This window comes from Besnoitia besnoiti, chromosome X (genome assembly GCF_002563875.1).
Source record: "Besnoitia besnoiti strain Bb-Ger1 chromosome X, whole genome shotgun sequence".
Classification (NCBI taxonomy): Eukaryota; Apicomplexa; class Conoidasida; order Eucoccidiorida; family Sarcocystidae; genus Besnoitia; species Besnoitia besnoiti.
Window position 1 is genome coordinate 168,766 of NC_042365.1, and position 27,839 is coordinate 196,604.

General features: G+C 58.5%; 4 protein-coding genes across 4 annotated transcripts; all 4 read left to right on the forward strand.

Annotated features, from left to right (window-relative positions):
* Window positions 1-3,539: 3,539 nt before the first annotated feature.
* On the forward strand, window positions 3,540-8,029 carry BESB_015920 (uncharacterized protein; the record flags this gene model as incomplete). The annotated part of the gene is made up of 5 exons (XM_029360307.1): window positions 3,540-3,688; window positions 4,259-4,471; window positions 4,825-5,320; window positions 5,681-6,772; window positions 7,121-8,029. 5 exons carry the CDS (start codon window positions 3,540-3,542, stop codon window positions 8,027-8,029), a joined length of 2,859 nt encoding a protein of 952 aa, XP_029216283.1.
* Window positions 8,030-10,499: 2,470 nt separating this feature from the next.
* BESB_015930 (uncharacterized protein) lies at window positions 10,500-13,738 on the forward strand (the record flags this gene model as incomplete). The annotated part of the gene is made up of 7 exons (XM_029360308.1): window positions 10,500-10,611; window positions 11,295-11,419; window positions 11,737-11,813; window positions 12,031-12,147; window positions 12,495-12,552; window positions 13,014-13,136; window positions 13,559-13,738. 7 exons carry the CDS (start codon window positions 10,500-10,502, stop codon window positions 13,736-13,738), a joined length of 792 nt encoding a protein of 263 aa, XP_029216284.1.
* Window positions 13,739-16,606: 2,868 nt separating this feature from the next.
* On the forward strand, window positions 16,607-18,742 carry BESB_015940 (putative septum formation protein maf; the record flags this gene model as incomplete). The annotated part of the gene is made up of 3 exons (XM_029360309.1): window positions 16,607-17,251; window positions 17,675-17,771; window positions 18,363-18,742. The coding sequence occupies 3 exons, from the start codon at window positions 16,607-16,609 to the stop codon at window positions 18,740-18,742; spliced, it is 1,122 nt and encodes a 373-aa protein (XP_029216285.1).
* A 5,308-nt stretch (window positions 18,743-24,050) lies between these two features.
* BESB_015950 (calcium-dependent protein kinase CDPK1) lies at window positions 24,051-27,839 on the forward strand (the record flags this gene model as incomplete). The annotated part of the gene is made up of 8 exons (XM_029360310.1): window positions 24,051-24,193; window positions 24,838-25,329; window positions 25,683-25,777; window positions 26,116-26,172; window positions 26,420-26,618; window positions 27,022-27,305; window positions 27,465-27,583; window positions 27,711-27,839. 8 exons carry the CDS (start codon window positions 24,051-24,053, stop codon window positions 27,837-27,839), a joined length of 1,518 nt encoding a protein of 505 aa, XP_029216286.1.

Sequence of the window (27,839 nt, forward strand, 5' to 3'; positions counted from 1 at the left end):
TTTCGACACAGCGTTCCGGAAATACTTCCCCGAGCTCACAGTTTACTGGTAGTTGGAGTCAAGGCTTGGGGACTTTGCTTGCTCGCACATAGGGCACAAACGAGATAATTAACCACGGAACTCAGGACACTGCACTGCATTTTTACAGGGAAATTGATTCGCAGCTAGCACGACACATGAAAGTTAAGATAGCATCCCGCATTTTTTTCCTTGCGCGCGGGTATCAGCACACTAGTGTACACGCAAGGATTCAGAGACGGCGCCTAATCAACTGCTTGAGACTGCCGCTTGATGACTCAGAGACGAGGGGTGGCATCGCTGGCTCGCGGCACTGTACTTGGCTCGCGCACAGAGGCTCCGCCGAGTATCTGAAGATGCAACTAATTTTTCAGGCAGTGTGTCCACCGATCCGAGCGATCCCGGAACGACACAGCAGTCGGAACACAATAATGCCTAGAACGGATTGCTCGGGATTCGTTAACGCGGAAGTAGGTGTCGCAAGCTTTGAGGGAGAGGCCCGGTACAACTGGCTCGAGCGCCGCGAGCAACCTGGGATGAGGCATTTGGGGTCTCGTCCCACCGGTGCGTACCAGTGGTCCTAATGAGGGAGTGGGGAATCCGAACATCTTGGGGGCGTCTGAGTTCATATCGGACACAAATGCTATTATTGTGCTGTCATCGTTGCAAGCCTCTGGCGCGTTAGCCGTTCCTGCCTCGTTTCTAGTCGTCCTGAGCGGCTTCTCGGCCCACTGCCGACGCGGACGCAATCAACAGAAATGGCGATGGGCAGTGCGCGCTAGCTACCGTCCCCACTGTTTTTACGCTTCTGTAGCAGACGGTCAGAAAAGAAAGGACAAGTTCGAACGCATCCGGGCGTACACACAGTGAGATCGTCTGGAGCTGCGCTGCAGGTGGCTATGGGCAGTCGTCCCTTCTTATTACTGGCACTTTTGTGTTGATCCCAAATCATTTTTAGGCGAAGCCGACGCTGTTTGCAGAAGTCCCCTTCGAGTAGTTGGCTGTCGCTGAACGGGGTGCCTATTAAAAGACCACTTCTTACGCGCTGATACAGTGCTTCGGAATAAAAGCCTTGCCTCACGGCTGTACGGGTTGCTACTTTGGTTGGGATGCGTCCACGCAAATCCACAGACATCCTGCATCGCCGTTTCGCAGGAAAGCGAGAAGCGGGGGGCATCTGTGTTGCCTAATGCCGAGAGATGCATTGCCGTACTCAAGGGGCTACGATTAGTGAGGGCGCTCTGAGGGCGGCAGACGAACCCTGGAGTAGTGAACGCGTAGCCGCTGGCCCCCCATCAAGCACAGGTGCACAGCGAAGCACACTATTTGCAGTGCAATAGCCGTATGGCACATCTCCTCGAGGGCGTTTGCGACGATTCCGCAAGGCCATACTAGGGGTCCAGCGGGTTGGCACACACCAGTTCTGATCGGGATGTGACTCAGGAGTAAGGCATCTCGGTATGTCTCGGAAAGGATACCGTAGGCCGAGGCATGGAACTTGTCTTGGCACAGTGACCGATAGCACACCACACAGGTGGCGTCACGGTAAATTCCTATAGCTGCTGGCTGCCGGGGAAGGGGGGCTTTGCTTCCTAGAGCCATTTACTCGTCCGGAACGTCCCTTTTGTCTGTGAACCATTCGACCAAGGACGGAGCATCGAATATGGCTGTCTCCGACGAAGTGGTGGCATATGGTGCTCAGCCTGGACTATTCAGTAACGTCAAACCTAATTGCGCATCGGAGGTCTACCACGCTTGTACCGTTTTGGCGCTGTACTGAAGAAAAAAAAACACACTCCAACCGAAAAGAAACATAGGTTCTCTTGTGTGATATGTGAGGTAGCCACGCTACGATAAAGTCTGCACGGACCTGCGGCACGCGTGCAAAGTTATGCCTGCGTTGTGTAGTGGGAGTCCGCGTAGGTATCGAGTCAGAAAGAAGTCGGGCGGGAGGGGGGGGGGGGCGCTCTGGGGAGCAGGGGGGTTTCCAAAATCTCCCGTTCTCTCTCCTCCTCTTCCCCTGAGTAGACAGGTGAAGATGAAGCTAGGCATGTCCTTAACTGCGACAGAAACCCACATGGTTCCCCCAGTTCTGTCACCTGTTACAGCTCACCAGTCCTGGCCGTCGATGAACGAGTTGAGGTTGTCTTTCGAAGCCGAAAATACATGGTTTTCTACATGCAGGTCCTTTGCACAGGAGATTTCTGCTCACAGGAGAACATCGTTTCCCAGCCGCAGTGTGTCCCTCCTGTCCTTGTGCTCTGCGGTTTCAACGGCAAAGCGCTGGCAGCCAAGAGGCTGTCCACACCCCGGCGGAGCTCTGGCTTTCTCCGCAGTTGCAAACGCACCGGCCTGGGGGTCGAATATACTACAATTATAGACTTGAAAAGTATAAATGCACATGCACGTGTGGCTGTGCTCAACACTTGACATGTGGGTCCACGAACGTACTCTTTCCCGTGTGATATTGGGAACAGCTATCAGCATTGCAGAGGGAGGACCCTCACGCTTGTGTAGTGCGACTTCGCTCGCCGGCTTTTACCCGTCCAACTCCCTCATTCAGGATTCTCGTCCCGTCGAGATTTCTTCGTCCGCAGGCAGGACGCATCACCCGTTTCCGACTTCGGCTTCCTTTTGATTTAGGTTCTATCGCCGCGTGCTTATTTCCGCCTCTATCTGTTGAGTTGTCTGTCTCCCGCGTTGATGGGTATGTGAGGCGCGGATGTTCCTGTGCGGCCGCCTCCAGTTCAACGCTGCCTTGCAATGTCTGGCAAAAACGGTTTGCGAAGGTGTCTTTTGTCGGCGGGTCACTTGCATCCGCATTTCTCGTTCTGAGTCGTAGAACAGCATGTAAATCTCGGTGCGGTGTTTCTGTGGCTCACTTTCGTCCAAGCATTCCACATTAGTTGAGCAACGAAACTCCCAGAGCCAGGGGCTGGTGCGCCGAGCGGGTTTTTGCAACCTCCAAGCAACAGCGAACCCGGTCTCTGGGTCGTCCCTGTCGAAACCGTTTGCCTCTGTATTTCTCAAAACTGTTCGTCGCCGTGAGGACTTCAGATTTCTCTTGGCTTGTCTTGAGATCCATCAGCGGAGCGAGACACACTTTTTGGGGAGCGGCGGGACGTGGACGAATGCCAGGAGCGGCGACTTTGCAGTCGCCGTGTTCTGCTCGAGTTTCTGTCCCGGTGTTTCTTTTCCGGATTCCTTTTCCGGGTTCTTTGCGCGTCTTTCTGCGCAGCGTACTTTTGCGCGTATGGTTTTCTTGGCTTTTTTGTCCGGGGACGCAGATGTCTGTCTGCGAGTGCGCCTCTTCTAGAGAATGTTGAAGAGGACTGCGAGGTCTCCCTGCAGCGGGTTTCTGAACGCGATTCGTCTCTCTTGTTTGCTTTTCTTCCCTTTTCGAAGCGCGCTTCACTCCGCCGGGCCTTCGAGTGCGCCGGCGGAAAGCAGCTCGCGGCCTGACCGCGCGAAGCTTTTCTCCCGGTCGGCTGTCTCCGCGCGCCTCAACGTCACTCCGCAAAATGGACAGGACTCTGCTGAACAAGTTGACTTGCTCCGGGGAGGAAATGCCGGCAGGCTATCTCTACACCGAGCTCCTAGCCTGTACAAACAACCTTTTTCTGCCGGGGGGTGTCGGGCCTGCGGGCGGCGCCCATTCCCAGTTTCGCCTGTGAGTGCTTGAGCCGCACCGCCTCTCCGCATGCGCGGAAAGGGGAGAGGGACCCTAAATGAAAGCCGCGCCCACTTGGTGCTTCTCCCACGGCCGTTGTGCCTCCTCTCTCCTCCGGAACGACAACCTGCAGCGTGCAAAAGTCTTGCGGGACGCACCACGGCACCGGCTCTGAGCGGGATAGCATGCCGCGTCGGGCGCGTCCCCTGTTGAGCGGATCTGTACCCACGTTTCGTGCAGACTCTGCTTCTTGTTCATCTTGTTCCGCGCCAGCGTCTTCCAGATGCCTTCACCTGAGTTCGGCAGTCCAGCACGTAGTGCACCCGCATGTGGAAATTCTCCCGCGACTCAGACTTCATCGGCGTTCTACCGTTCCCAGACTTGCTCGTACCCGCATTTCGCTCAGCAAGTCCTCTCCTTGAAGCGCGTAGACAGCTCCGGCGCGGTCCCCCATATGTAACTACCTGTATAGCCGTATATAAGTGTTTAAAAGCCCGTAGCCAGGCTGATCACACCTCGCCTGATCTTCTGCGCAGAAATGGCGGTTTCGGTTCGTTTGCTTGCTTGCAGAGGCCGCGCGGCGGCGGGCATTGCGCCTGAAGACACGGTCGTGGAGATCCTCGACTACGTCACGCGCAAGCTGGAGCGAAGCGACAGCGACCCCTTCGTAAAGACAAAGTGTCTGCGGCTGCTGAAGCACCTCTGTGAGCGTGGTCACGAGCGCATCCGCAGCGTCATCCAGCGGCGCTACATCCACCGTATCAAGAACTGTCAAACGTACAGGTGAGAGAGGCGACGCGCGCGCGGCGAGTGGGAGGGACGCCGCCTTTGTAGAGGACTCGACCCCACAGGGCGCTTTCTGAGTGGCTTGGGCCTCTCCAGCTCTGCAGGCGGATGGGAGAAGACGGCGGCTGCGCCGTAGACGACGGAAACTCGGTTTGTTTCGAGGGGCCGCACGTTTGCCCGACGCTTCGTGGGGGGGGGGGGGGGGGGGGGGGGGGGGGGGGGGGGAGGAGGGGAAGGGGGGGGGCGACATGCAGCTTCTAAAACCCGCCTCCGTTCCGGCGCCTGTCTCGCCTTCCCGGCCTTCCGTCTTCCCACTTTCTCGCCTCTCCCTTGTGCGCTGCTGCCTCCAGAGGCCCGCCGCACCCGCTGCAGGGCGACGCGCCGAGCGCGGCTGTGCGCGCGGAGGCGGAGGCTTGCCTGCGGTGCCTGTACGCGCACGAGAACGGCGGCGGCGGAGCGGGGACGCCAGTAGTCTCCATTGGGGCGACGGGTCGGATCGAGGGCTTCGGCCCGGGGGCGCTGCGGGCCTCCTCCGGCGGCTTCGGGCCTGAGCGGGGCGCGCCGGTGATCGGCGGCGGCGAGGGCGCGCTCGCAGGCGGCGGCGAGGGCGGGCGGGGCGGCGGCACGGAGTACTGTGGCGCCTCGTGGTCGTCTGGGGTTCCGTCGCACATGGCGGGCTTCGGAAATCCGCGATTCTGCCACGAGCGACAGCCCTCCCGCGGCGAGCAGGCCCTCCAGCTGATCTCGGCGACCGCGAGCAAAATCCTTCCGACGGCCGTTCAGGAACAACTCCAGCGCGTCGTCGCCGGCACCCGCCCCACAGGCCCTGCCCTCGAGACCAGAAAGGTGAGAGCCGGCTCTGACCCCCCACAGCTGGCGAGGGCAGCGACACGCGCGGAGACCGTCTGTCGGGCGCGAGCCGCGCGAGCAAGGCACGCAGAAGGCACTCTGCGACCTGCAGTGTACGCAGGCAGTCGCGTGCGGGCGAGATTTATATACATGCGTATATAGCTATATGTATATGTATATAGGGACATCGCAGATCTATATACACACATTTTTATCAACTCGGCGTATCGGCCGAGACACACATATCTGTGTTTGGTTGCGTACTGCTGTTTTTCGTAGCACCAGTCTCTACATGATGAAGACGCGTCTTGTGTGTGTGTGTGTGTGTGACGCCGTCTCCTTTCTTTAGGGCTCCAGCGGCAGCTTCCCCCCGCCGTCGTTCGGGCGCGACCCCTCAAGTTGGAGAGATGGCGGCGACTGCCGGTGGCGCGGGAGTGGGGCGTGGGCGTCTTCCTCGTTTTCCCCCTCTCCGCCGGGCTACGCAACGGTCCCGGAGGACTTCTCGCGCGGTGGGGTGTCCTCTTTCTACGGCTCGTCTGCGAGCCGGAGGCGTGGGGACAGCCCGCAGGGCCAGTACTGTCGCCCGACCTTGGGGGCGCGTCGTCGCCGGCGTCTGCGTCCTCTTTTTCCTCCTCCTCCTCCTCAGCGGGCGCGCTCACGTTTGCGTCTGCGAGCGCGGTGAAGGACTCCGCGAAGAACGGGTCTGCGGTCTCGACTTTGCTCCAGTCGGGCGAGTACGAAAACCGAGTGGTAGAGGAGCTGCTGATTCCGTGCGGCGCGAAGCTGACGCCGTCGGCGGCGACGCTAAGTGATTTTGTAAGCAAATGCGAGCCGCTCGACGCCTGCGTCCTGGGCTGCGTGATTCAGCAGAAGCTCGAGGACCCCGGAGTGCCCTGGCTCTCCAAGCTGCGTCTCCTCACAGGCTGCGAGGCGCTGCTGGCGCAGGAGCGCCAGCGCTCCGGCGGCAGAGGTGCCGCGGGGCGAGGGCGGTTTCGCGACAGCGACGCCGCCGCCGCAGCCCGCGAGGACGCCAGCCCGCTGGCGCTCGGCGAGGTGCTCGCGGCGAACGCAGCGGAGGCCATCAAAGCCTGCGCGGATCTGCCGCAGCTGAAGCGCCCCGCGGCGCAGGTGCTGCGTCTCCTCGCCGCGGCGGACGGCGGCGGAGACTCTGAGGCGGGCGAAGCGAAGGACGACGGGCGCCGGCGCGCGACCACCACGTCAGGCAGCGAGGAGGCGGAGACCGAGCCCGACGCCGGCGTTGACTTGCTCGACTTGGGGGACGAGGCCCCCCACGCGCGCGCGCCAGAAAACGGGGCTTTCCAGCGAGAAGAAGACCTCCTCGACCTGGGGAGTTGGGCTCCAGACAGCTCCGCGGGCGCCGCGCCTGAAACGCAGACCGACGGGGCGAACGCGTCGGCGTCGGCCGCGTCCCTGCCTCAGCTCAGTCAGGTAGGGCGAGCACCGCGGAGGCCGTGAGGGTGTCCGCCTGGATAGGACGCCTCGACACAAATACCCCGCCACTCTGCGCTCTTCGCGCGGGTGTGTGGAGTTTCGAGCTCTCTCTCGTCGCCTGGATCTCGGAGTTCGTTGTCCTGGATGGCGCTTTATCGAGACCGTGCAGTGCTGCGTGTTGAGGCCGCGACTCCACTGCGCGGCTGATGCAGCGAGAGGAGGCGCTCAAGAACAAACGCGTGCTGCCGGAGACGTGCCGACGAGCGGAGGTCGGAGACGAGGAGAACGGCGGACGCGCGCCTGCGGCACAACCGTGTGTGTCACTGCCTGCTTGTCTGCCTTCAGGATCTGCTCGACGTGCTTTCGGGCGATTTGGCCTCGCTCTCTGTCTCTGCGCAGCCGCAAAGCGCCCCTAGCGCGTCCGCCTCCTCTTCTGCGTCGTCGTTTTTCTCAGGCTTGGTGGTGAAGGACAGACAGTGGAAAGAGCGGGAGTCCACTGTCGGCGCGAGTGCGACCGAAGGCTCGCTGCTTTCTCCGGCGTATGCGTTGTCAGTCTCTGCGAAAAAGGACGTCTCCGCCGCTGCACCCGCGCCCCCCAGTCAGGACGTCCTCCAGCTCGACAGTCTCCTATCTCCCTCGGGCGACGCCGGCCAGGCGTCGCGGGGCGTCCTTCCCTTTCCGCGCCCCACTGACGCTCTCAAACCGCCGCCTGAGGCGACTGGCAAGTCGCCTCTGCCGCTGAGTGCCCTGGCAGCGCGGCAGGCTTCAGCCAGCGCCGCGTCTGCGCTGCTCGCTCCGGCGCAGTCGCGGACGGCGCATCTGGATTCAGTTTTCAACTCGGCCGGCGCGATGCAGCTCGGCGCTGCGCAGAGCGGACTGACGGGCTACGCGGCGCTTTTCCCCCACAGTCAGGGCGGCGCTGCGCCTGCGTGTGCGGGGAGCAGCAGCGTCAGTCTCCTGGGGTCGCCGTTGGTTTCCCCGACGTCGTTTTCGAAGAATGCCAACGCGCTCGGTGGCGGCGCGGCGTCGGCTTTCTCGCTGGGGACGGCCGCGGCACCCGCGCGCGAAGCGGCAGAGAGAGTCGAGAGGAACGACGTGTCGTTCGCGCTCCCCTCGCAGCTGGGCGCCGACGCCAGCTCGCCGTCCTCCCGCCGCAGCCCTGCGACGGTGCACGGGTCCAGCGCCGGCAGCCGCGCCGCGCCCGGCGCCAAGCAGGACGAAGCGCGAACAAAATTCGCATTCGTGACCTCGTAGAGAAGGAACCACGAGAAAATCGAGAAGAGACGCAGCGCGAAACGAAGGGGCGCTCGACACGCACACATGCACACTCCCCAGCCACGCACACATAAATATGGATGTATGTCTATAATTATATATATATATATATATATATGCATCTATATATTTATGCATGTTTCCTGCGCTCTGAGAAAGGCGGCGGATGGAGCGGAGATATCACATGAGAGAGCGGAGACAGAGAAGCCTGTCTGTCTTCGAAAGCGGTCTCCAGCCGACCGTTTTGCGTTCTCTCAGCGGCAGGCGCGTGCACGGACAGGTGTTGAAGGTGTGCGCAGAGCCAAACCCGAGTTCTCCCTTCGTCTCGCGTTTGTGGTCGGCAACACTTTTTTTCGTGAGATTCTATCGTCTGAGGTTCAGATACACTGCCCGCACTGCATCGCGATGCGGCGGAGCTGCGCGGGGACTTTGTTTCTCAAACATTTGCAAAGACATTCACTCCGCGTCGCTCGCTTCGCTGGTCGGCGGGACGCTTCCGTGACGATGTCGATACGCAGTAGCAGGGGATGCGGCGCGCTAGGCAGTGGTGGCATTCAGTTTAGGATATTTCTGTATTTAGAGAGAGGAATATGACTCGTCGCACACAGCTCATGTAGTCGCTGCGCATTGAGCATGACGTCCCACGCCGTTGTAGGATATAGAGGGCTGCTGCTGAGGTTGAGGGCGATTCGCACGCCACAAACTCGCTCTGAGCCAACAGAAAGACGTTATTACACGTGTAGGGTCTAGCGTGAGCTATCTCTCGTGCGTCAGGCATTCCGCCTTGCTTCCATGCCACCGGCGAAGCCCCTGACTGTGGACTTCACTGCCGACGCTGGCGTGCTTGGCAGCTGACTCCACGAGGAGGCGGGGGGTGAACAGACTGATGGAGGAGGATTTGCCCCCCGTTACACTGGCTGCCGCTCTGCATGCTCTTCCTCGCTGCAGTGGCTTCCCGAACGTTTATGCCTGCCCATCTCTTGAGAGAAATCACGCTGCCCGCGAATTACAAATGAGCGTGGGAAGCTGTTGCCGCCCTGGGACGCCATTGCCGATACAGACTGCTGCACTCATCCTGGTTGCAGTTGTGCGCCACCGTGCTGCCTCGCGAGGGATGCCTCGAAAAGGAAACGACTCCAAGCCTCCAAGCTTGCCGCGTATCCTTTCAAGTTTGCATCATCGCTGCGTGCCTCGCTCCCGCAGAAAACCGCCCTCTTGACGGGTGAGACGTCCTCCAGAGAACGGGGTGAATGGACGCACTGAGAAGCACGACTCGGGCGGTCGCGTTCTCGAGTTACCGCGGCTTCAGAAAAACTTCCCCCGTGAGCGGCCTCCGCCTCGCCATCCGCCCAAACCCTGCGTGGCGGCTTGAAGCGAGCTTGAAACGGCAGTATTCTGTGCGCTCGCAGGCATCATCGACCTGACCCTGCTGCCTCTTTTTGCAGAGACCCTCGAGGAAAGCTTGGATGGAGCGAATCAGGAGACTTAAGTGAAAAAGGCAAAAGACAGTGTAGTCTGTGCACGAGCATCTCGCCCGGGTGTATGCGCTCCCGTCTCTACGAAGGCGCGGAGCCGCCGAAAAAAAATCGCCGTGCTGGTGTCTATTCTTTCTTTTCTCTCCTCTTCAATCAACTTTCATTGAGAAGTTCTGTCCTCAACTGCGCGACCTCAGGCCGGGGAACGGATTTCTTTCCCGAAAAAATCGGGTTCGCCAGCCCGGGATGATACAGTCAGTCGCCCGCTCCACGCAGGTCGATGCGACAGCACGCACCTCGAGTCCGGTTGCGTGTCTTGACAACTTTTCACTGTTCAGACCGCCGCGCCGCATGATTTTTTTAAAGGCCATCAATCTTCAGTCTCCGCTTCCGCTTGGCTTGTCCGTGCCTCGTTTCGCTTTTGTCCGATTTTCTTGACTGCAATTTGTCCTCGCGACGAGCTGCCTAACCGCCGTCCTCCTCGCGGCGGTCTTCGCGACTCTGCGCTCTGCTGACAGCCTGGCTGAATTCGGTCAAGTTGGCTGCAGCTGCCTCCCCATTTTCACCTCATTTTCTGTGTTTGCCGCTTCTTCGGCGAAACAGAAGAGCTTCGGATATTTCCATCTGCGTTTCATGCTTGTGCAGGCCTGGACTGCGGCGCCTTCGAAAAGCGACGCTGCCTCCGCCTTCTCGCCACACGCGTGCAAGTTTGCCTTGTTCCTCCCATCGGAGAACCGGTTTACACGACTCTCACCCGCGGCCTGGCGCCAAGTTAGGCAGATCTGACTTCGCCTTCGCCGCAAGTTCCTGCGTGAGAGTCACGCGCCTTGCCCCCTGCTGTCTAAACAGACTCTGCTGTCTAAACAGACTCGGCAATCGTAGGTTCGCACACGCCGCCCCCCGACAGTTCGCTCTCGCTGCAGGCACGCGACCGCGATCGGTTCAGGATCTGTCCTCTCTCCTCGTTTTCAAAAATGGCGTCTGGATTCGAGGCTGGCGGCTCGCTCTCCACGAGCTGCGGCGACGGCGTGAACTTTCTGGCTCAGATCGACTCGAGCGCCATCGACGAGCTCGACCCGTCTTTGGGTAAGTGTCTTTTCTCCCTCGCCGGAGGAGCTCGTGTCAGAGACTGAAACCGGTCTCACGCACCTTTCTCTACTAAGCCGATCGCGTCCACAAGCGCGCGGCTCGAAAGCGCTTGGGACACAAGGCGCTAGACGCCTGCCATTCAGTTCAAAGGGCAGGGGAGGGCGGCAGCAGTTCAGCCTCTCCTGCCGAATGCGCTCCTAAACGAGACAGCAGAAGTCTATTTCGCTTGCGCTCACAACCCGCGATCTCTCGAGTCTTTTCGCCGTGCCTTCCTATCCCCTGCCGCTCTGCTACCCTCCAGTGCGTTTTCGTGGTGATGGTTCTACTCGAATCCCGGGTGTCCTGGGCCCCTTCTTTTTCGAATTTTTGCCATTTTTCCGCTCCGAAACGCCACCCCGTCGCCTGAAGGAGGTCTGCCTCGCTTGACCGTCGGAGTTCTGCGCCTCTCTGTTTTGTTCAGTTACCGATCTTCCTCTCTCTTGGCGCGCACTGACGCTCTCGTCTGTGCTCGTTCGGGACTCAGGCGTCTTCTTGCGCAGAAAATCACCATTCGATCGACTCAAATCCTCGTTTCGTCCTCTCTGTTCGCATGGCTTCGCTCTACGCTGCCGCTGCACTGGCGTGTTGCGCCATCGCTCGCCTCTGCGTCTGCCGACTCGCTTTCTCTCCCTTTTTTTCAGCAGACGGCCATGTTCTCGTCTACTCCAGGGAAGTGCCATTCGAGCTCCGCCTCCAAGACACCGCGGCTGGCGCCGCGCGCGACACAGGCAGACTCGAGCCCGTGCGCGTGAAGATCCTCATTCTGGTGAGCCGTTGAAGAGTGAAAACGTCGAGAAGCATGTTCCGGGGGGGCAAAGATCGCCAAACGCCGCTGCAGCAGCCAGTTTGTAGGGGAAGCGTGAAGCCACGTCGCACCGTCGCCGTGTTGTGAGACGCACTTGAGGAGCTTCAGTCGACGCGAGTGCGAGGCGCTCAGGGAGCAGTCTGCGTCGGCAGGAGGCGGATGCCGATCTCATTCTAGATCGCGTGGAATTCAGCGCCTTGAGAGACGTTTTGCGAACTTCCAGTCCATTTCACACACGACTGTAGCGGGCATATGCGTGGGCGAATCGTGTTTTCCAGGGAGACGAGGCGAGTCCGCAGCACATTCGCGTCGAGCTCACGAGCGAGAACGATCTCTTTCTCAACTACACGCATGCGTAAGGCCCAGAGTTGTCCGTATGAGATGAAGGATTTCTCATTCTCTCTCTCCGGTGCCTTCTCGCCTGATTCCTCATGCTAGATCTGCCCGTCGTTTGGTCCTCTCTCTACTCGCCCCTTCCTCTCTAGTCTCCGCGTCTCCACGTGTGTCTCGCCCGCAGAGATGCTCCTTCCTGCCAGGCAACAAGCGTTCAAATTTCCTTTTCCTGTTTTCAGCCTGAACGAAACGCTCTTCCGGCAGATGCAAGCAAGCCAGAAACTCATGATTGAGTTCGCCGAGTACCCCAACGTGCTGATCAAGATGCTCAACTCGTGTATCAAAGAGCCGCACAGGTAGAAAACCGGATCTTCTGAAGCCTCCCTCGCTTCTCGAAAATCAGAATACCCCACTTCAGATGTGGGCGCGATCGACGTGAACCTCGGATGCAAGATTCACGTCCTTTTCTGCGTGCCTCTTGTTGCGGGAGTGTGTGATGCACTCCGCGTGTGTTGGATAGACAAGAAGCATGGCTTTTGAGACAGAGTTTGCCTTTCAAGCGGGTGTCTTCTCCCTGAAAATCTTTTCAATGAGCATGTTGGCGCGTTTTGGGCCGTCTGTATCCCCGTATGTGATGATTATTCTCTTTTTAAAAAGTTTCAGGTAAAGACATGAGAAGCGTTGGATCTCTGTTTTCTTTCAGCTTCCTTGCCGTTCTCGTCATGCAAACGACCGGAAAGGCGCGTCTCGACTTCATCCAGGTACGCCTTGATGTGGCGTGCGCACGGACTGAGCAAACATTCCAGAAACTTGTGTTTACAATTTTACGGCATTTACGGTCCACCCTAGACCCCGCTGCAGATGAAGGCTAAGTCTAGAGCGTTTCGCTCCTGAAAGCCGGCACCAAATCAAGTCTTCTGCTGTGGGATTTGCCGCGAGTTCCTACGGAACATCCTCGCACTTGTATTTTTACGCGGCGGCAGATTGTTCGCGAGGCTGCCGCAGTCTCTCGAGTTTTTTATTTTTTCGCTTTCACGCGGTCTCGTGAGTCTCAGCCACATCGCTGTTTGACCGCTTGTTAGTGCGCCTTGATGCCGTTGAAACTGCTTTTTTCGCGTTCGTCGCGCGCAAGGCTCTGTTTCACACGCATTGTGGGACTTAACCCTTCGCGCATGCGGAATTGCTGCAATACCTCTGCTTCTCGCGAGCGCTTTTTATGCAGAGCATGGAATACAAGTTCGTCGAGCTGCTGTGCCTGGATTTCGCTCAATCTAGCGAGGAGTTTACTCGGCGTGATATGACCTTCCGATACAACGCGCTCAAGAGCAAACTCGCGTTGCTCCAGGTGCGGAGATGCTGCTCGAAAGTCTCCCGCTTTACCAGGGAGTTTGGAAGAACGTTTTCGGTCCTCTTCAGACTCTGAACCTGCTCCACAGTTCACCCTACGTCTCACGAAATCCTCCAGTCCCGAGCCGTTGATCCGTTGTTTGTTTCGATGCTGGTAATGACCATTCTGTCTCGGCAGCTCGCTGCGATTCCCTGTCCTTGACAGCCCTCCGCCTGCGTGTCGCTGACTTACTTCCCGCGACCTGCCGCCCTTTTTCTTCGTCTTCTTCCCCGATTCGCTTTGTCTCCCTTCCGTTCGCTTTCTCTCTCGAAGCTAGTCATCCCTGGCCTCTTTTTCTACGGAGGGCTTTCGCGCATGCCGACATACGTATATTCCTGTATATATATGTATGCAGATGTGATTTGCGTCCATTTTTTCAGGCTCGGCTGCATGACATTGGCTGTCTGTTGAAGCTGAAAAGTCCTTCGCTCTTGCTGCATCTCCAGAAGGCCGCGCAGCAGCAGGCGCAGCGGCGCATGCAGCAACTCACTCGTGAAGCCTCCCAACCCGGCAAGCGCGGAGCGTCCGCTACAGAGAAATCTGCCGCCCGCTTCAGATAAAGGGCCGCGCTTCGGATGAGAAATCCCGTGTTCATCTACCTCGCCAGAGGTTTCAAACCTTCCTTAGTTCTTCGCAATGCCTTTATACACATATATCTTGCATGCATGCAGTGCCTAGTCACTGAGGGCCGGATGTCTACAAGCTCCCACCCGCAAGATGTGTATATATATATATGCATGTATGTATGCATCTATATATATATAGACATACAAACGTGTATTCATACGTATCGGCGCTTGTCCGTTGCGTGGGTAGCAAGTCCGTATTGCATGACGCATGCCTGAAGCAGGTGCACAGATTTCGCGTTTTTGCTGTCTGTGTGTGGGAGATTCCAGAGAGGAGGGCCGCGCGTCCGCACATGTGATTTGCGTTTTCTTTGGTTTTCGGGGCTGACGCGGGCTCTCTGTCACTGGAAAGGGAACCGAATCGATGCTTTTTCTTGTGGCGCGCGAGCGCCTGCTAAAATCCCTGGTGTTCAGTCTTTCGGATTTTTCGAAAACGCCTCTAGAGCGACACACGCCAGATCTCTGCATCTGGATGATACCAGCAGAGGAGGTCCTCGGCGCTCAGTCAATCCTTTCCATGCGCACGAGAATTTGTGAAACGCACAGCTGCGATGGAATGCACAGGCCGCACGTCTCTGGCTCACTGAGGGCAGCAAGCCTCGCAGCCGGCGCACTCTGTAGATGTTAGAAGGCCCAGAGCTTCCCTACAGCGTCTTCGAGGCGAAGCAAGCGGACATTTTCCTACTCCGAGAGAAAGCCCCTGCAACGCGTGTTCATATGCGCTCGCTTCACCTCGCGCGCCCAGTCCCGTGTAGGTACTTCGAAGTGATGCAGTGACGGCAAAGGACGCTCGGGCATGTTCAACAGGGGCACAGGCAGATGCTGGACGCAAGTCGGCGTCGTCTGTGTTGAGATACACCTTGGTCGCGGCGACGCTTTGTGCACCCGCCTGCAACGTGTGAGGCGTTTCCGCAGCGAGCGCAGAAGGAACTGGACCAGGAACTGACACTCCCAGCCAAGAGCATAGCGTGTGCAGTGCTGTGTGTGTGAGTATGAATATGAGTTGCCGAATGTTTAAGGCCTCTCTTGCGCAGACTGCACAGGCCCTGGGAGGAGCCACTCCAACGCAGGCAGGCCTCTACCAGCGCACAGACCGGTTTCGCGCACACGCAGCTCGAGCTGGCTTCCTTCCTCTTGTATTCACGAGGAGAGACACCGCGCGCAGAGACTCTCACACTCCCTTATCTCCCTAGCTGTACGCGAATCATAGTCAGAAGCAATGCCTAACTTCATCGCCGACTTTGAAATCTCAAGCGTGAGCGTTCGGCAGCATTCCTCTTGTAAGTTTGCTGGTAGCCTCGCATGGTAACGCCTGTGCTGTGAGGGACGTCAGCACATGCTTTCGAAGCTATTGTGTGCTGGTTTATCCCGCGCTGTCGCGGAGTCTGACGGCCGGCAGGCGAAGCACCGTGATGCGAAAGCATGCAGAATCGCACGCAAAACTGACCAGGGGCTAAATACTGAAACCCCTAAACGCATAGCGAACTTGCATCTGCACAGAGAGGCTTCGCCGTCAGGACTGAAGGTGGTGTGTCAGCCGCCTGGAAATCTCGTGCTGTCTCCCTGCACATAGCCCGCTGTGGAAAGGGCGAAATAATGCGCTCAGGAGAAACTGATCTTGTTCCAGAAAAAAACTTGCATCTAACTAGGCGCTTGAGCTGCCAAAGTTCTCATTAGCGGTGACAGCGAGGAATTCGATTCATCCGCGGTTTAATCGCGAGAGAAAGGTAAGCCTGCGCGAAGTGCTGCGGCCTCCGTACCACACACTCAGGTCACTTCTCTTAACGGGCTCGCCGCAGCCGCAGTCGTCGCGCAAGTGTCCATCTCTGCCTTGTTGCTCACAGGAAAGAAGACAATTTTAGTCGGAAAGCTTGGAACCCTCACGCGAAAATACGTGAGACAACGGCTGCATGCGCGCACCACGGTGACTTTGCACATCTATTGTGCGGCAACTCAGTTTCGTTTGCGCTCTTGGTTCCTTCCTGCAGGCTAAAGAGCCGCGCCTACTCTTTTCTCGCTCCTCCTTTTCAGGAGACTTTGAGCCGCGATCAGGCTAAGCAGAGAACTCTGACCATGTCTGTCAGAAACTCGCGAGGATAGAGAAAAGGCACACGTGCGCAGCATTTCTATCTCGCAGCCGTCTCTCCTCGCACGCCGTTAAGTCCCGCCGCCGTGTCCGTGGCAATATCTGTATTTTCCATCCGGTCAGCCGTCTCTCTTCACTGACTTCTTCCCCCCTGTGGATCTGATCCTGCAAATTTGGTATTCCCTGTTTTCTGGGAGTTTTTTCTCTCTTGTGCCACGGCGAGCAGACGCGCCGCCGACCTCCGCGGGAGCTCAAAGACGCGCAGTCCCTGAGCGCGTGCCGCCTCCTCGGACTCCTGGAGACTGGAGCCTAACGCGGTCGCGGCCGTCACTGCGAAGGAGCCTGTGCCTCCCTCGCGTCCTCCTAACCCAGCCGCCGCGTTATTTCCATCGAGGGCCTACGGCGCGCACGCGAACTCGTCGGGTTGTTGGCGTGTAGGCAGCTTTCGAGCTGAGGAGTCCCGTTGGAGCCTGTGTGTCCGTCCTACGTGGTTCACCGCCGCAGAGACTCCGACGCAACGCGTGCAGCACATGCGAGGATCCGGCTCGGCGTGACGCGACCTCAGCCTGAATCTTCGCGCCGTCGCTCTCTATCCGCTCTCACGTTCGTCCACGTCCGAGCGCCTCCAGTCGCGGCGAAATCCCTACAGAGAGCGACCCGGCTCTCTGTTTTCTCCCTTGGCAGACAGCGAGTTTGTAGCTCTCAGCGCAGCCGCCATGGGGACGCCGCACGCGAGGAACCGCCCGCGGGGCGGGCCTGCAGGCCCCCGCGGCTCGGCGTCCGGCGTCCGCACCCTCCTGCCGCTCCTCCCTCTCTTGTGCCGCTGCAGCGGAGCGCAGGCGTGCGGAGACTCGCCAGGGGAACAGTCGGGAGCGCGCAGAGCGTCAGGACCCTCTGCGTCGTCTGCGGGCTCTGACGCCTCCTCCTCGCCTGCAGCGGCGCGTGTTCCTGTGGCTCCGCCCTCCCCGTCGGCGACCGCCTCTGCTTCGCCCCCCTGCGTGGTTTTAGCCAGCGCGAGCGCGCGGCGCCTGGAGCTCTGTCGCGCTGTGTTGAATCTCCCCGTGGAGTGTCGCCCGTCTGCCTTCGAGTCGATTCGCAGTTTCGAGAAGCCGCCGCGCCGCGAGGGCGCAGCGCGCGAAGCAGAGGAAGGCGCCGACTGCGAAGGCGCCGAGGAAGAAGCGACGCGCGATCCCGTGGAGGTTCGCAGGAGGGAGGAGACAGACTGGCGCGGCACGCGCGCGCTCGCCGCGGGCGACGGAGGCCGCACAGAGGGGCGACGACGTGTCGCTGCCCTCGTCGAGGAAGATCGGAGACTTATCCAGTTAGCCCAGGAAGACGAAGCGCGAGAGACTGGCGAGCAGGTAAGGGGCGCTGAGCAAGAGAGTCGGGTGCAGCAAAGCGTCCGTTTCGTCCGCAAGGAAGACGGGGAAAAAAGACGGAGAGTCCGGACAAGAAATCGATGCAGAGGGGAGATAAGGAACGCACACAGGGCGGTGCATCGCGGGAGACTGCGAGGGGGCGCAGCACCACAGATGAGACAACCAGACACGGCGCAAACGCAGTCAGAGAGAGAGGTGGGAGGGACGCACTTCAGACGGAAAAGCAGCGCTAGGGGCGGAAGCAGAAGCGCCTTCTTGCGGCTTCCAGATTGGCGCTTTCGCAGACTGGGTTACGCACTTCTGCTGCGCGAGTCTGGGTAGTCAGAGGCGGCGGACAGCTCGTCTGCGCATTCCCCCGTCTTTGCATCTGTGAGCGCTGACTCTCTCGTCGGGCACTGCTAACAGAGGCCGAGTTCCTTCTCTTCGCCCTCGTGGCTGCCGAAGCTGTACGCACTCAAAACAGCCAACGGGAAGGCTCGCAGCGTCGCGGAGGAGCTCTGGGGTAGGCCCTCGCTTCTGCGATAGATAGATAGAGATATGACGCGAACTCGACCTTGAATACCCATGTACAAGAATGCGGCCGGCGACGCCCTCAAAGTTATTTACATGCTCGTGTAGGCGGGTATGACACGGGGTGCGCGGCCTCAGTCAGGCGATGTGACACGACTCCAGGCGCGCTCAGCGTGCTTTGCAGCTCATTTGTGCGGAGATCCGGTCGTTGTGTTTCGCTGCAAAACGAGCTGTTTCTGGCAGTTTGGCGGTGACCGACTCCGAGGCGCAGGGCAAGCCCCAGAGGTGCACTCTGCGTGTCTGAAGGAGCATCTGCATCTGCGCACGCACCCTTGTACATAGATATTCAAGGTCGAATTAGCGTCATATCTCTCTCTATTTATCATCTATTTATCTGTCTGTTCGTGTCCTATCTACGTGAGTACCAATGTATGTATGTACGTACGTATCTGTCTATCTAAATGTGAATAAATATATATATATATATATATATCTGTGTGTGGGCGAGCAGTTCCATTCTAGTGATCAAGTGTCAACAGCATCTGTCGCGCTCCCACGCGTTTCTCGCGCGTGTGTTTCACAGCTGGAGACGAGGGCTGCTGCTGCCGAGCACGCCTTGAGAGCGACGCCTCCTGCGCCTCTGCGGCCTGCCTGCCGCCTCGCTCCATCGTCATCGGCGCAGACACGATAGTCGACTTGGATGGCGAGGTTCTTGAGAAACCGCGAGACGCAGAGGACGCGCGAAAGATGCTAAGAAGCTTGAGCGGCCGTACGCACGCAGTTCACACCGCCGTGTGTCTGTATACCCGCCAGGGCGGCACGCTGCAGCCCGCCGCTGCATTTGTGGAGTCGACGAACGTGACGATGAGGACTCTGGGCGAGGCCGATATTGAGGCCTATCTACGCACGAATGAGCCTTTGGACAAAGCAGGCAAGGAGCTGCGCCCTGTCGCCGTCAATTAGCGAAAGAATGGACTGACGGCGCGCGCCTTCCCTGTGTAGCTCGCTCGAGACTGCTGCTCAGACGCGTGGCGTTCTGCAGAGCCTAAGTGACTGGAGCTCTCCTTTCGAGAGGTAGTGTCATGAACGCGAGTCAAGGTGGATGTATATATATGCGTGCAAACATGTATGTGTAGATGTATGTATAGGTGTGTGTGTGTATGCCAGCATACTTGGCTCCGCGGCGGCACTCTCGGCGGCCGCCTCTCCCGTGCGTCTGCGTGTGTCGCGGGGGCGCTGCCCTTGCGCGCGCAGGAGGGGGCTCGGCACGCAGGTCTGGTCAGGTGTGGTGTCTGCATGCAGGGGGGTACGGCATCCAAGGCTTCGCCGGGCAGTTTGTCTCCCGGATCGAGGGCTGCTACTTCAACGTCGTCGGCTTGCCAGTCTCGCGCCTCAGCAGAGCCCTTGTCGACGTCTGGCGCCGCCGGGAAACGCCTGCGGGCGCGGACGGCCTCGAGGGCGCTTGAAGCGAACGCGCGAATGCACAGACTGGAATCCGCGCGGAGTCTGAGGCGCGAGGCAGGCCGAGCGTTCGCTGCGCATCGTTTCGCATGCAGGACGCGCAGGCGACGCTGAGCAGCTCAGAATCGCTCTCAGCCGTTGGGGTGGTGAAAAGCGGCCCTCCTGGGGGCGAGTCGCCAGCCCCCGACCGTGGCTGGGAAGGCTGCAGGGCGTTTTGGTGCACTGCTCCACGTTTTTCGAAAGGACCTCTGATTTTAGGGGTACTTCCGCGTGCAGAGACCCGTGCCAGTGCGCGTCTGAAGTGCATTCTTCGCTGTGTCTCACAACTGTCTACACGCCGGACTGCACGCCGCTATGACAACCGCAGAACCGCGAGGACCACGACAAGGAACCACACCGATCTGTTTTCGCATTTCTTTTGAACGTGCGACGCACTACCCGTGGGAGGCGGTGCTGGAGACCGAGACCGGGCTAGAGACGTACTCGGGGGACTAGACTGTAATCCCCTAACATAAACCGTACGCAGAGGTCCGATGCAGGGTTTAGGCGTCCTCCCCCAGGGCACCTGGGGACTGCGCTCCATACAAGCTTTTCTGGCAAGCAGGGCCCTAACTGGTTCTGCTAGAGGTATCGCACAAGCGCTCGGCTAGTTATTGAGAGACACAGTCATGCAGGGCGTAGAGTAGTTTCTGTTTAAACTAGAGTTACGCAGCTGACCGCTTCTTCGTAACGTTAGCACCCGCGGAGACCGCAGAAAAAGCCGTCTATAGCCTCTTTCCAGAGCATAGAAGATCGTCTTTTCGTGTAAACTTGGAACGGACGAACAGCGCGACTCTCCTTCTGTGCAGTTGCACTGCGCACAAGATGTCAAGTGCCCTACGGGTCGAACAGCTCGTTGCAGTGCGGACAGAACACCATTCTGTCCCCAGACAACCAGCAGCCGGAAGAGCTACGCAGTCGCTGGGTTCAGAATCCGTCACTCCGTGTGCGGCAGTTCATGCTCGGTGGCAGCCACCAGAATCGTGAGTTTTTTCCTCTAGACTCGTTTGGCCGTTCAGTCGCTCGATCAGTGCAGGGAGCAAGTCGCCGCGCGTAGACGAGACGAGTTCTGAAGCCCAGGAGGCGCGTGTGCACCGTGCGACGAAGTTTTCGTGGAGCATATCCCGCAGGATAGGGCTGTTGTGAGCATGCCTCACTGAGGCAGAAGCTGCTAAACGGGCCTTCAGCCGCGTTTTAGGCTTATCGCGAACCCAATACTGCTGGCAAAAAAATCGTGCCGAGCGGGTGTTCTGTCAGGCCGCTCTCCGGCAGCGAGTTTCGCCTTCCGCGCAGGTGCCGCATTAGCGAGCCTGGATGTCGAGAAAGGCGGCTGCCTTTCTCGACATCCAGCGCGCCGCCTGCGAGTTGGCGCACTAGACTCCTCTGATTGAGTGTGTCGCGAATGCGAGGCCCGTGATACAGAACCCCAGAGCGTACCTTCCTGATCCGCGGCGAGCCCGCCTGCAGAGAGTGGAGGCGCCTCCGGCGACAGCGCACCGAGGCAGGTGCGAAGCGCCGAAAAGCGTCCCCTCTGGGGCTGGAGGGGCTGGAGGGGCCCCGCGCTGGCGCGTGTGCGACGAGCGCGTCGCGGAGAGAGCGAGTTGCTGCAGATTCAGCAGAGTCTGCGAAGGCCAGCCGCCAACTCTGCGCCGTTCGCACTCAACAGGAAGCGCGAGGCTGGGCGCGAATGCCACGCCGCGCAGAGCTGCCGCTCGCCGCCGTTCGCCCTGTCGAAACGCTCGCCCTGTTCGATAGACACGCCTGCACCGGCACCTTCTTGCCAATTCTCTGCCTCCACCCCAGCTAAAGGACTGCGCTGCGACCGCGGCTGCGCCGTCGGGACTGACTTGACGCACGCGACTGGGCGGCAAACGTGCGGAGGAAAGTGTCTCGCTGCTCTGAGGAGCGGCAGCCTGCAGTGAGGCCCGAGCTCGCTTTGCGGCCTGGGCGCGTTGCTGGTTTGTGGAGGCGACAGACCCCAGCCTCCCGAAGGCAGAGGAACTGGCTGAAGGAGACGTGTGTGACGTCGATTTCTCCTGTTCTTTGCCGGGGCGCGGCTCTCTTCCTCCGCGTGTGCGGGGGAGCTTCCGTCGGCAGCTGCAGCCTGCCTGACTCTCTGCTGCGAACGACGTGACGCACTTTCTCCCCAAGCCGCCCTCAGTCGGCGTCGCCAGAGTGGAGCAGGGGAACAAAAACGATTCTTTGGAACCTGCCGGCCTTCTCACGAGGAGACCCGCCTCGCGGCGCCACTCACATGCATGCAGCCTAGCTGCAGACTCGATAGTGCTCGTGTGAGCGGTTCACTGTATCTGGTGCAAATGCGTCTATCTGCGAAGCATACACGCATTGACCTGTGTGTTGGCTGCGGTGGAAGTTCTGGAGCAGCCAACGGAGTCGCCGCGGCAAGGGAGGGGGCGGAGCCGATTTGACGCAAGGCGCTTTCGCACACGTTTGAAACTTCCGGAATTCTCCGCCGGGAGAACTGATGAGGTCGACAGCGAGTGGAATGGAACAAGTGAAAGATGCAGCCTGACGGATACTCTCGTCTTTCCAGGCGAATCGAAGGCTAGTGGCGCCGCCTCTCTACACCAGCGCGCGGTCGCTCGCGCGGAGCTTCCCTCGAATGCTGCTTGGAGAGGTCTTGCTCCGCTCTGCTCGTTGAAGTTGCGCCTCTCAAAGGCGAATCTTCCGCGTGATTCTTAGAGAACGCGTCGCAGGCAGAGGTCGTTCGTCAGGCAAGGCCGCTTCCACGCCGGCGCTCAGCACTCTCGTCCGCTGGGAGCCGTCTCCCCCATACGCACGCGCGGACACAAAACATGTGTATCTACAGGAATGAGCGAGTGAGAACTCCTGACAAAACTGTGTACGCCTCCACACAGTCCTTTTCGATGGAAATACACTGGGAACGCCGGTCTGCGCTGTTTGAAAGATCCGTGCAAAAACGAGTGCGCGTCCGCCAGCACCGCTGTGTGTTCGGGTGCCCCCGCAAACTGATTCGCGCTCCCATTTCCTCTGAAGCGGCCTCCTTTTTTCCAGCCTGTCCCCTTCGACCGTTTGCATTCAGTGCTCCTTCACACGCTTGGTTTTCGCTCCAAAAACGCTACGCATCTCGCTAGCCGGGTGCGCGCTTCCCTCGAGAGCAGCGACCCTGGGAAGCTGCCACTGAGGGGGGGCTGCAGGTTCGCTCTGCAAAAAAGCCAAAACGCCTTCGCTGTTTCTCTGGCTGCCCGCAGCTTGAATCCCAATCTCTTTGCGAAAAGTCCCGCCACACGGTCAGCACCGAAAACCGCGTTTCGCGAAAGTCAACTCCTTGGGAGCCGGCACCGCGGGCTCGATGCCGGCTTGGTGTGGTGTTGGAAACCCGGAGTGAGGAAGGCAGCACACGTTTTTCTGATTGATAACCGGCGTAGACTCCGTGACTGGTTCAAGTGAGGAAAGTTTTCCTTCTCTGTCCCTCCGGAAACTGTCCCCACTCGCTTTCCGCAGTTCTTTTCTGTACGTGCAAACCTTCTTTCGCCGGGGGATCAACGCGCGAGCCGACTCTCGAGAGGGGTGGCGGGACCTAGGGAAGCGGCGGCATCCGCGCAAGAGAGCCCGAGGGAGATGAGAGATTTCGCGGGCGTGGTTCTGAGCGGGTCCTTCTGTGTGGCGTGTGCCATCGAGGCGGCTGCGATTCTCCCAATTCCGTTTTTTCTGTGTTGCCTCCTCCTTCGTGTAGCTGCTGTTTTCCGTGACCTCTCCCGAGCGCGTCGGAGAAAGGGGCGCGCGAGCTCTCTCTGGAGCTGTCGAGACCGCGAATTCGAAATTTTCACAACAGGCCGCCGCGACAAGCGCCGCCGCGACGGCTGGCAGCAGCAGCGCAGAACGCAACAGCAGCAGCGTGTGAGCGTGCGCGACCTCGGCTCTCGTTTTCTTCGCCACAGAGACGCATCTCCATTCTCTCCCCTAACGAGAGGCGAACGCGATCTTCTCTGGTGCGCGATTTTTTTCTCAGTTGTTTCGAGCGGCAAAGCTGAGGCCCGCCCACGATACTCGTGTGGAGAGTCGCGTTTATGTACGCCGCTATCTTGTCGGTCGTTTTCGGGTACAACGCCGGAAACACCTTGCGCTTCGCGAACGGCCTGTGCTGGCTAGGCCCCCGCCGCTCCGCTTCTTCACGCGCGCTTTCGGCTCTTCTTCCGTCGCGAACCTCGACGCTCCACACACAGGTTTAGCCTAGCTACGCCACCTCGCCGATTTTTGTCGCCCGGCGTGTTCGAGTCGCTCTTCCTCCTCCCGTTCATTGTTTCCGTGGGCATTTCTCAGGGAAGAGTCGAAGCCGCGGTTCTCTCGTCTGCATGGGGCTGTGAAAACTTTGAGGAGCTGCGCTGCGCCCTCTTCTTCGCTTCCTTTCCTGCCATCTCTCCCGCTCCGCGGCAGTCGCTCTGCGCCGTTCGCATTTCATCCGCGTTGTCGACCGTTTTCGTGTGCGTGGATTCGAGAAGGGCGCTCGCGAGCTCTTCTTCTACGTTGTTCTTCGAGGTCTCTGCGCACGCTGCTTGTCGCGGCTTCTCCCCCCCTCTTCCCTCCCGCCCCCTCCCCCCTTTGTGCCTCCGAGGCCGCCCTGCTGCCGCGGGAATTTCCAGTTTGAATTCGGAGGTCCCCAAGTCGTTCGCGGCCGCCGTTGCTTCGCCGTTGTGCCGGTCGCGCCGCCTCCCTCCGCGTGCATGTCCCTTGTGTGAGCGCCTCTCCGCGCGTCCGTGACCTCGCGAGTTGTCTTTGTTTTTTCAGCATGGGTCAGCAAGAAAGCACGCTCGGCGGAGCTGCAGGAGCCTCCGCCGCAGAGACTCGCAGCCGCAGTGCAGGGGCGGGCGACAAGCTCCACGCCACCCCAGGGATGTTCGTGCAGCACTCGACTGCGATCTTCTCCGATCGGTAAGCAGACACGCTCGCGTTGGAGCCCAAACCCGCGAACGCGCCGCCCACGACCTGCGCACTGCTTCCGCACGACGCACCTGGGAGCCTGGTGCATGTGTCTCTCGCGGCGCACAGAAGCGTCTCGTCCACGGGGTGACTCAGCAGTGCCCTCTCGAGGCGCCTTTTTGCGACTCTGACAGGTGCAGCGGTGAACGCGCACGTGCGCCTTGAGCGCTCTGGTCTGATGACAAGGGATTGACGCCGTGTAGATGCGCGCGTCCATCTCTGCGGATATAGGCACAGGGGGGTCGTTGCAAATGCGTCCCTAGCTGATTCCGTCGCGTGCTGTGGATCGCGTGCGCGTGTTGTCTCGCGTCTAAGGTTTCTGTGGTTTATTTTTCGGTTGCCTCTCTGTTGTGCTTGCGTGTGCCTTCGTCTTCTTCGCGCCGGCTTCTATCAAGCAGTGGAGGCGTCCGCGCCGCCGCGTTTGCTGCGTCCTCCTCATCCTTTGCGTTTGTCTTCCATTCTCGGAGTTAGGGTCTCAGATGCAGTTCAGTGCCGCGTGTTTCTCCGCTTCTCGTCCATGCGTTGGGTTCGCTCTGCACGTGTTGCGAGCGTCGCGTGTACGTACACGGCACGTGTTTTTTTTTTTTCTTTTTCAGCTACAAGGGCCAGCGCGTGTTAGGTAAAGGTTCGTTCGGCGAAGTGATTCTGTGCAAGGACAAGATCACAGGGCAGGAGTGCGCGGTCAAGGTGATCAGCAAGCGCCAGGTGAAGCAGAAGACAGACAAGGAGTCGCTGCTTCGCGAAGTGCAGCTGCTGAAGCAGCTTGATCATCCGAACATCATGAAGCTCTTTGAGTTCTTCGAGGACAAGGGGTACTACTACCTCGTCGGCGAAGTCTACACCGGAGGCGAGCTCTTCGACGAAATCATCTCGCGCAAGCGCTTCAGCGAAGTCGACGCCGCGCGCATCATCCGCCAGGTGCTCAGCGGCATCACCTACATGCACAAGAACAAAATCGTCCACAGAGACCTCAAACCCGAAAACCTCCTCCTCGAAAACAAGAGCAAAGACGCTAACATCCGCATCATCGATTTCGGCCTCAGCACCCACTTCGAAGCCAGCAAGAAAATGAAAGATAAGATCGGCACGTAAGCTTTCATCCAGAGGTCTGCTGCTGAGTTCTCGAGGGGAGACAGCTCCGGCGTGCCTTCAGCATTTTTGCTTTGATTGAGACTTCACTGTCTACTTCCGGCGTAGGCGCTGCTGTCGCCAGCGACCTTGTGGCAGGCTGCTACTCCGGGGTCGCGTGCGCGCCTCCGCGCGTCTTTTTCGTGTCTCTGTGACTTGGCGTGAGCTTCACGTCTCGCTTTCCTGCTTCGGCCGGTGTGTGCGTATTCTTGAACTGTTTTTTTCAAGTGTCGCGGCGTCGCAGTCACTGTTCTCTTCATGGGGAGCCTCGCAACAGTAGGAACGGAGCTTTTTTCTGCCTTTCTTTCTTCAGGGCCTACTACATCGCCCCCGAGGTGCTCCACGGCACCTACGACGAAAAGTGCGACGTCTGGTCGACGGGTGTCATCCTCTACATCCTTCTCTCTGGTGAGACGCTGGGGCCTTATCCCCTCAAGCTTTCTTCAAGTTTCTCATCTTTCTCAAAATTTCTCTTCTCTGCTTCATTCTCGCCTCACTGTAACCTCGGCGCAGCAAGGGTTTTGCCTGTCCTCATCCGCCAATGTCTGCACTCAACCAGCTTCCCTTGCCTCCTGTGCTACGAGTTTTCTCGACTATAAACTTTTGTGCATGTATATATATGTGTTCATGTAGATATGTTTGCATATATGTATGTGATTGGTGTGAGACTGGGAGAGAAGTTTGGAAGTGTCAAGTTTTACGCCTGCAGCGGTCGTTTTCTTTTTTGTTCTGTTTCGCTCTCCCAGGATGCCCTCCCTTCAACGGCGCGAACGAATACGACATCCTCAAGAAGGTTGAGAAAGGTAACTTTCGAATCTTGCAGGCATCTTTCTTTCTTTGACTCGAATCTTCACGATTCGGTATATACTCGTGTATGTGTATAAGAAGGTGTATTCATATATTTCTCTCTCTCTCTCTCTCTATATATATATATATATATACGTCAGTAGACACATGTCTGTATTTGGGTGTGCATCTGTGCGTAAGTGTGGCGCGCGGGTGTGTTTCGATATGCGGTGTGTGCGTTTTGTCTGCGTGTTTTTTTTCCAGGGAAGTACACGTTTGAGTTGCCGCAGTGGAAGAAGGTCTCCGAGAGCGCGAAGGACCTGATTCGCAAGATGCTGACGTACGTCCCGAGCATGCGTATCAGCGCCCGCGACGCTCTTGACCATGAGTGGATTCAGACTTACACCAAGGAGCAAATCAGCGTCGACGTTCCCTCCCTCGACAACGCCATCCTCAATATCCGGTGAGTTCTGTGCAGACTTCGTTTTCTTGTCCGCGACTTCGCGGCTGCCCATGCGCCCAAAGAGATGCGCAACACAGCGCACGTGTGTATGTCTACACGTTGCGAAGTGCATGTTCTGAGACTGCAGGATGCGTGCGCGTCACACAAATTCGGATATATATATACAAGTATATATACAGACGTCTGTGTAGATATGTGTACAGTTGTGTAGATACATGTAAAGGTAAAGATGTGTGTAGAGATATTTCTGCAGGGAGATGACAGCGGGTGCATAGCTCGTGTTGTGTAGTCCGGTTTCCTGCGTTTGTGCTCCATTGAGGATTTAGAGTCATTCCAGCGCCCTGAATCACTTCAGAGGTCATCAGGGCGGCGTGGTGTTTTTTTTGGCTCTGATCTCCTACAGCCAGTTCCAAGGCGCGCAGAAGTTGGCGCAGGCGGCGCTGCTGTACATGGGCTCGAAGCTGACGAGCCAAGATGAAACGAAGGAGCTGACGGCGATCTTCCAGAAGATGGATAAGAACGGCGACGGTCAGCTGGATCGCGCCGAGCTCATCGAGGGATACAAGGAGTTGATGAAGATGAAGGGTCAGGACGCATCCATGCTGGACGCCAGCGCCGTTGAGCACGAAGTGGACCAAGTCCTCGAGGCTGTCGACTTCGACAAGAACGGATACATCGAATACTCGGGTATGTCCCGCTCCCAGACACGCTCCCTCCCGTCCCTCCCCTCCCCCACCTGTCTCCGCTGCAGCTTGTTCTTCAAGACGCATCGTCGCCACCCCCGATGCGCGTCTGTGAGTTGTGGATTTCACCTTGAATTTTTTCTGATTTTTTCATTTTTTTCAGAATTCGTGACGGTGGCTATGGACAGGAAGACTCTGCTGTCTCGCGAGCGTCTGGAGCGCGCGTTCCACATGTTCGACTCCGATCACTCCGGCAAGATCTCCTCGTCAGAGCTTGCGACGGTAAGCTGTAATGAAGGCGTCTTTTGCGTGTCCTCTGCGTTGTGTGCGTCTTTTTTCTGAGGCCAGGGTGATTGGGGTGGTTTCACGTTTGTGTGTGTGTGTGTTTTTTTTTTTTTAATTTTTTCAGATTTTTGGCGTGTCGGACGTCGACAGCGAGACGTGGAAGTCTGTGTTGGCGGAGGTGGACAAGAACAACGATGGGGAAGTCGACTTTGAGGAGTTCCAGCAGATGCTTCTGAAGCTCTGCGGCAACTAA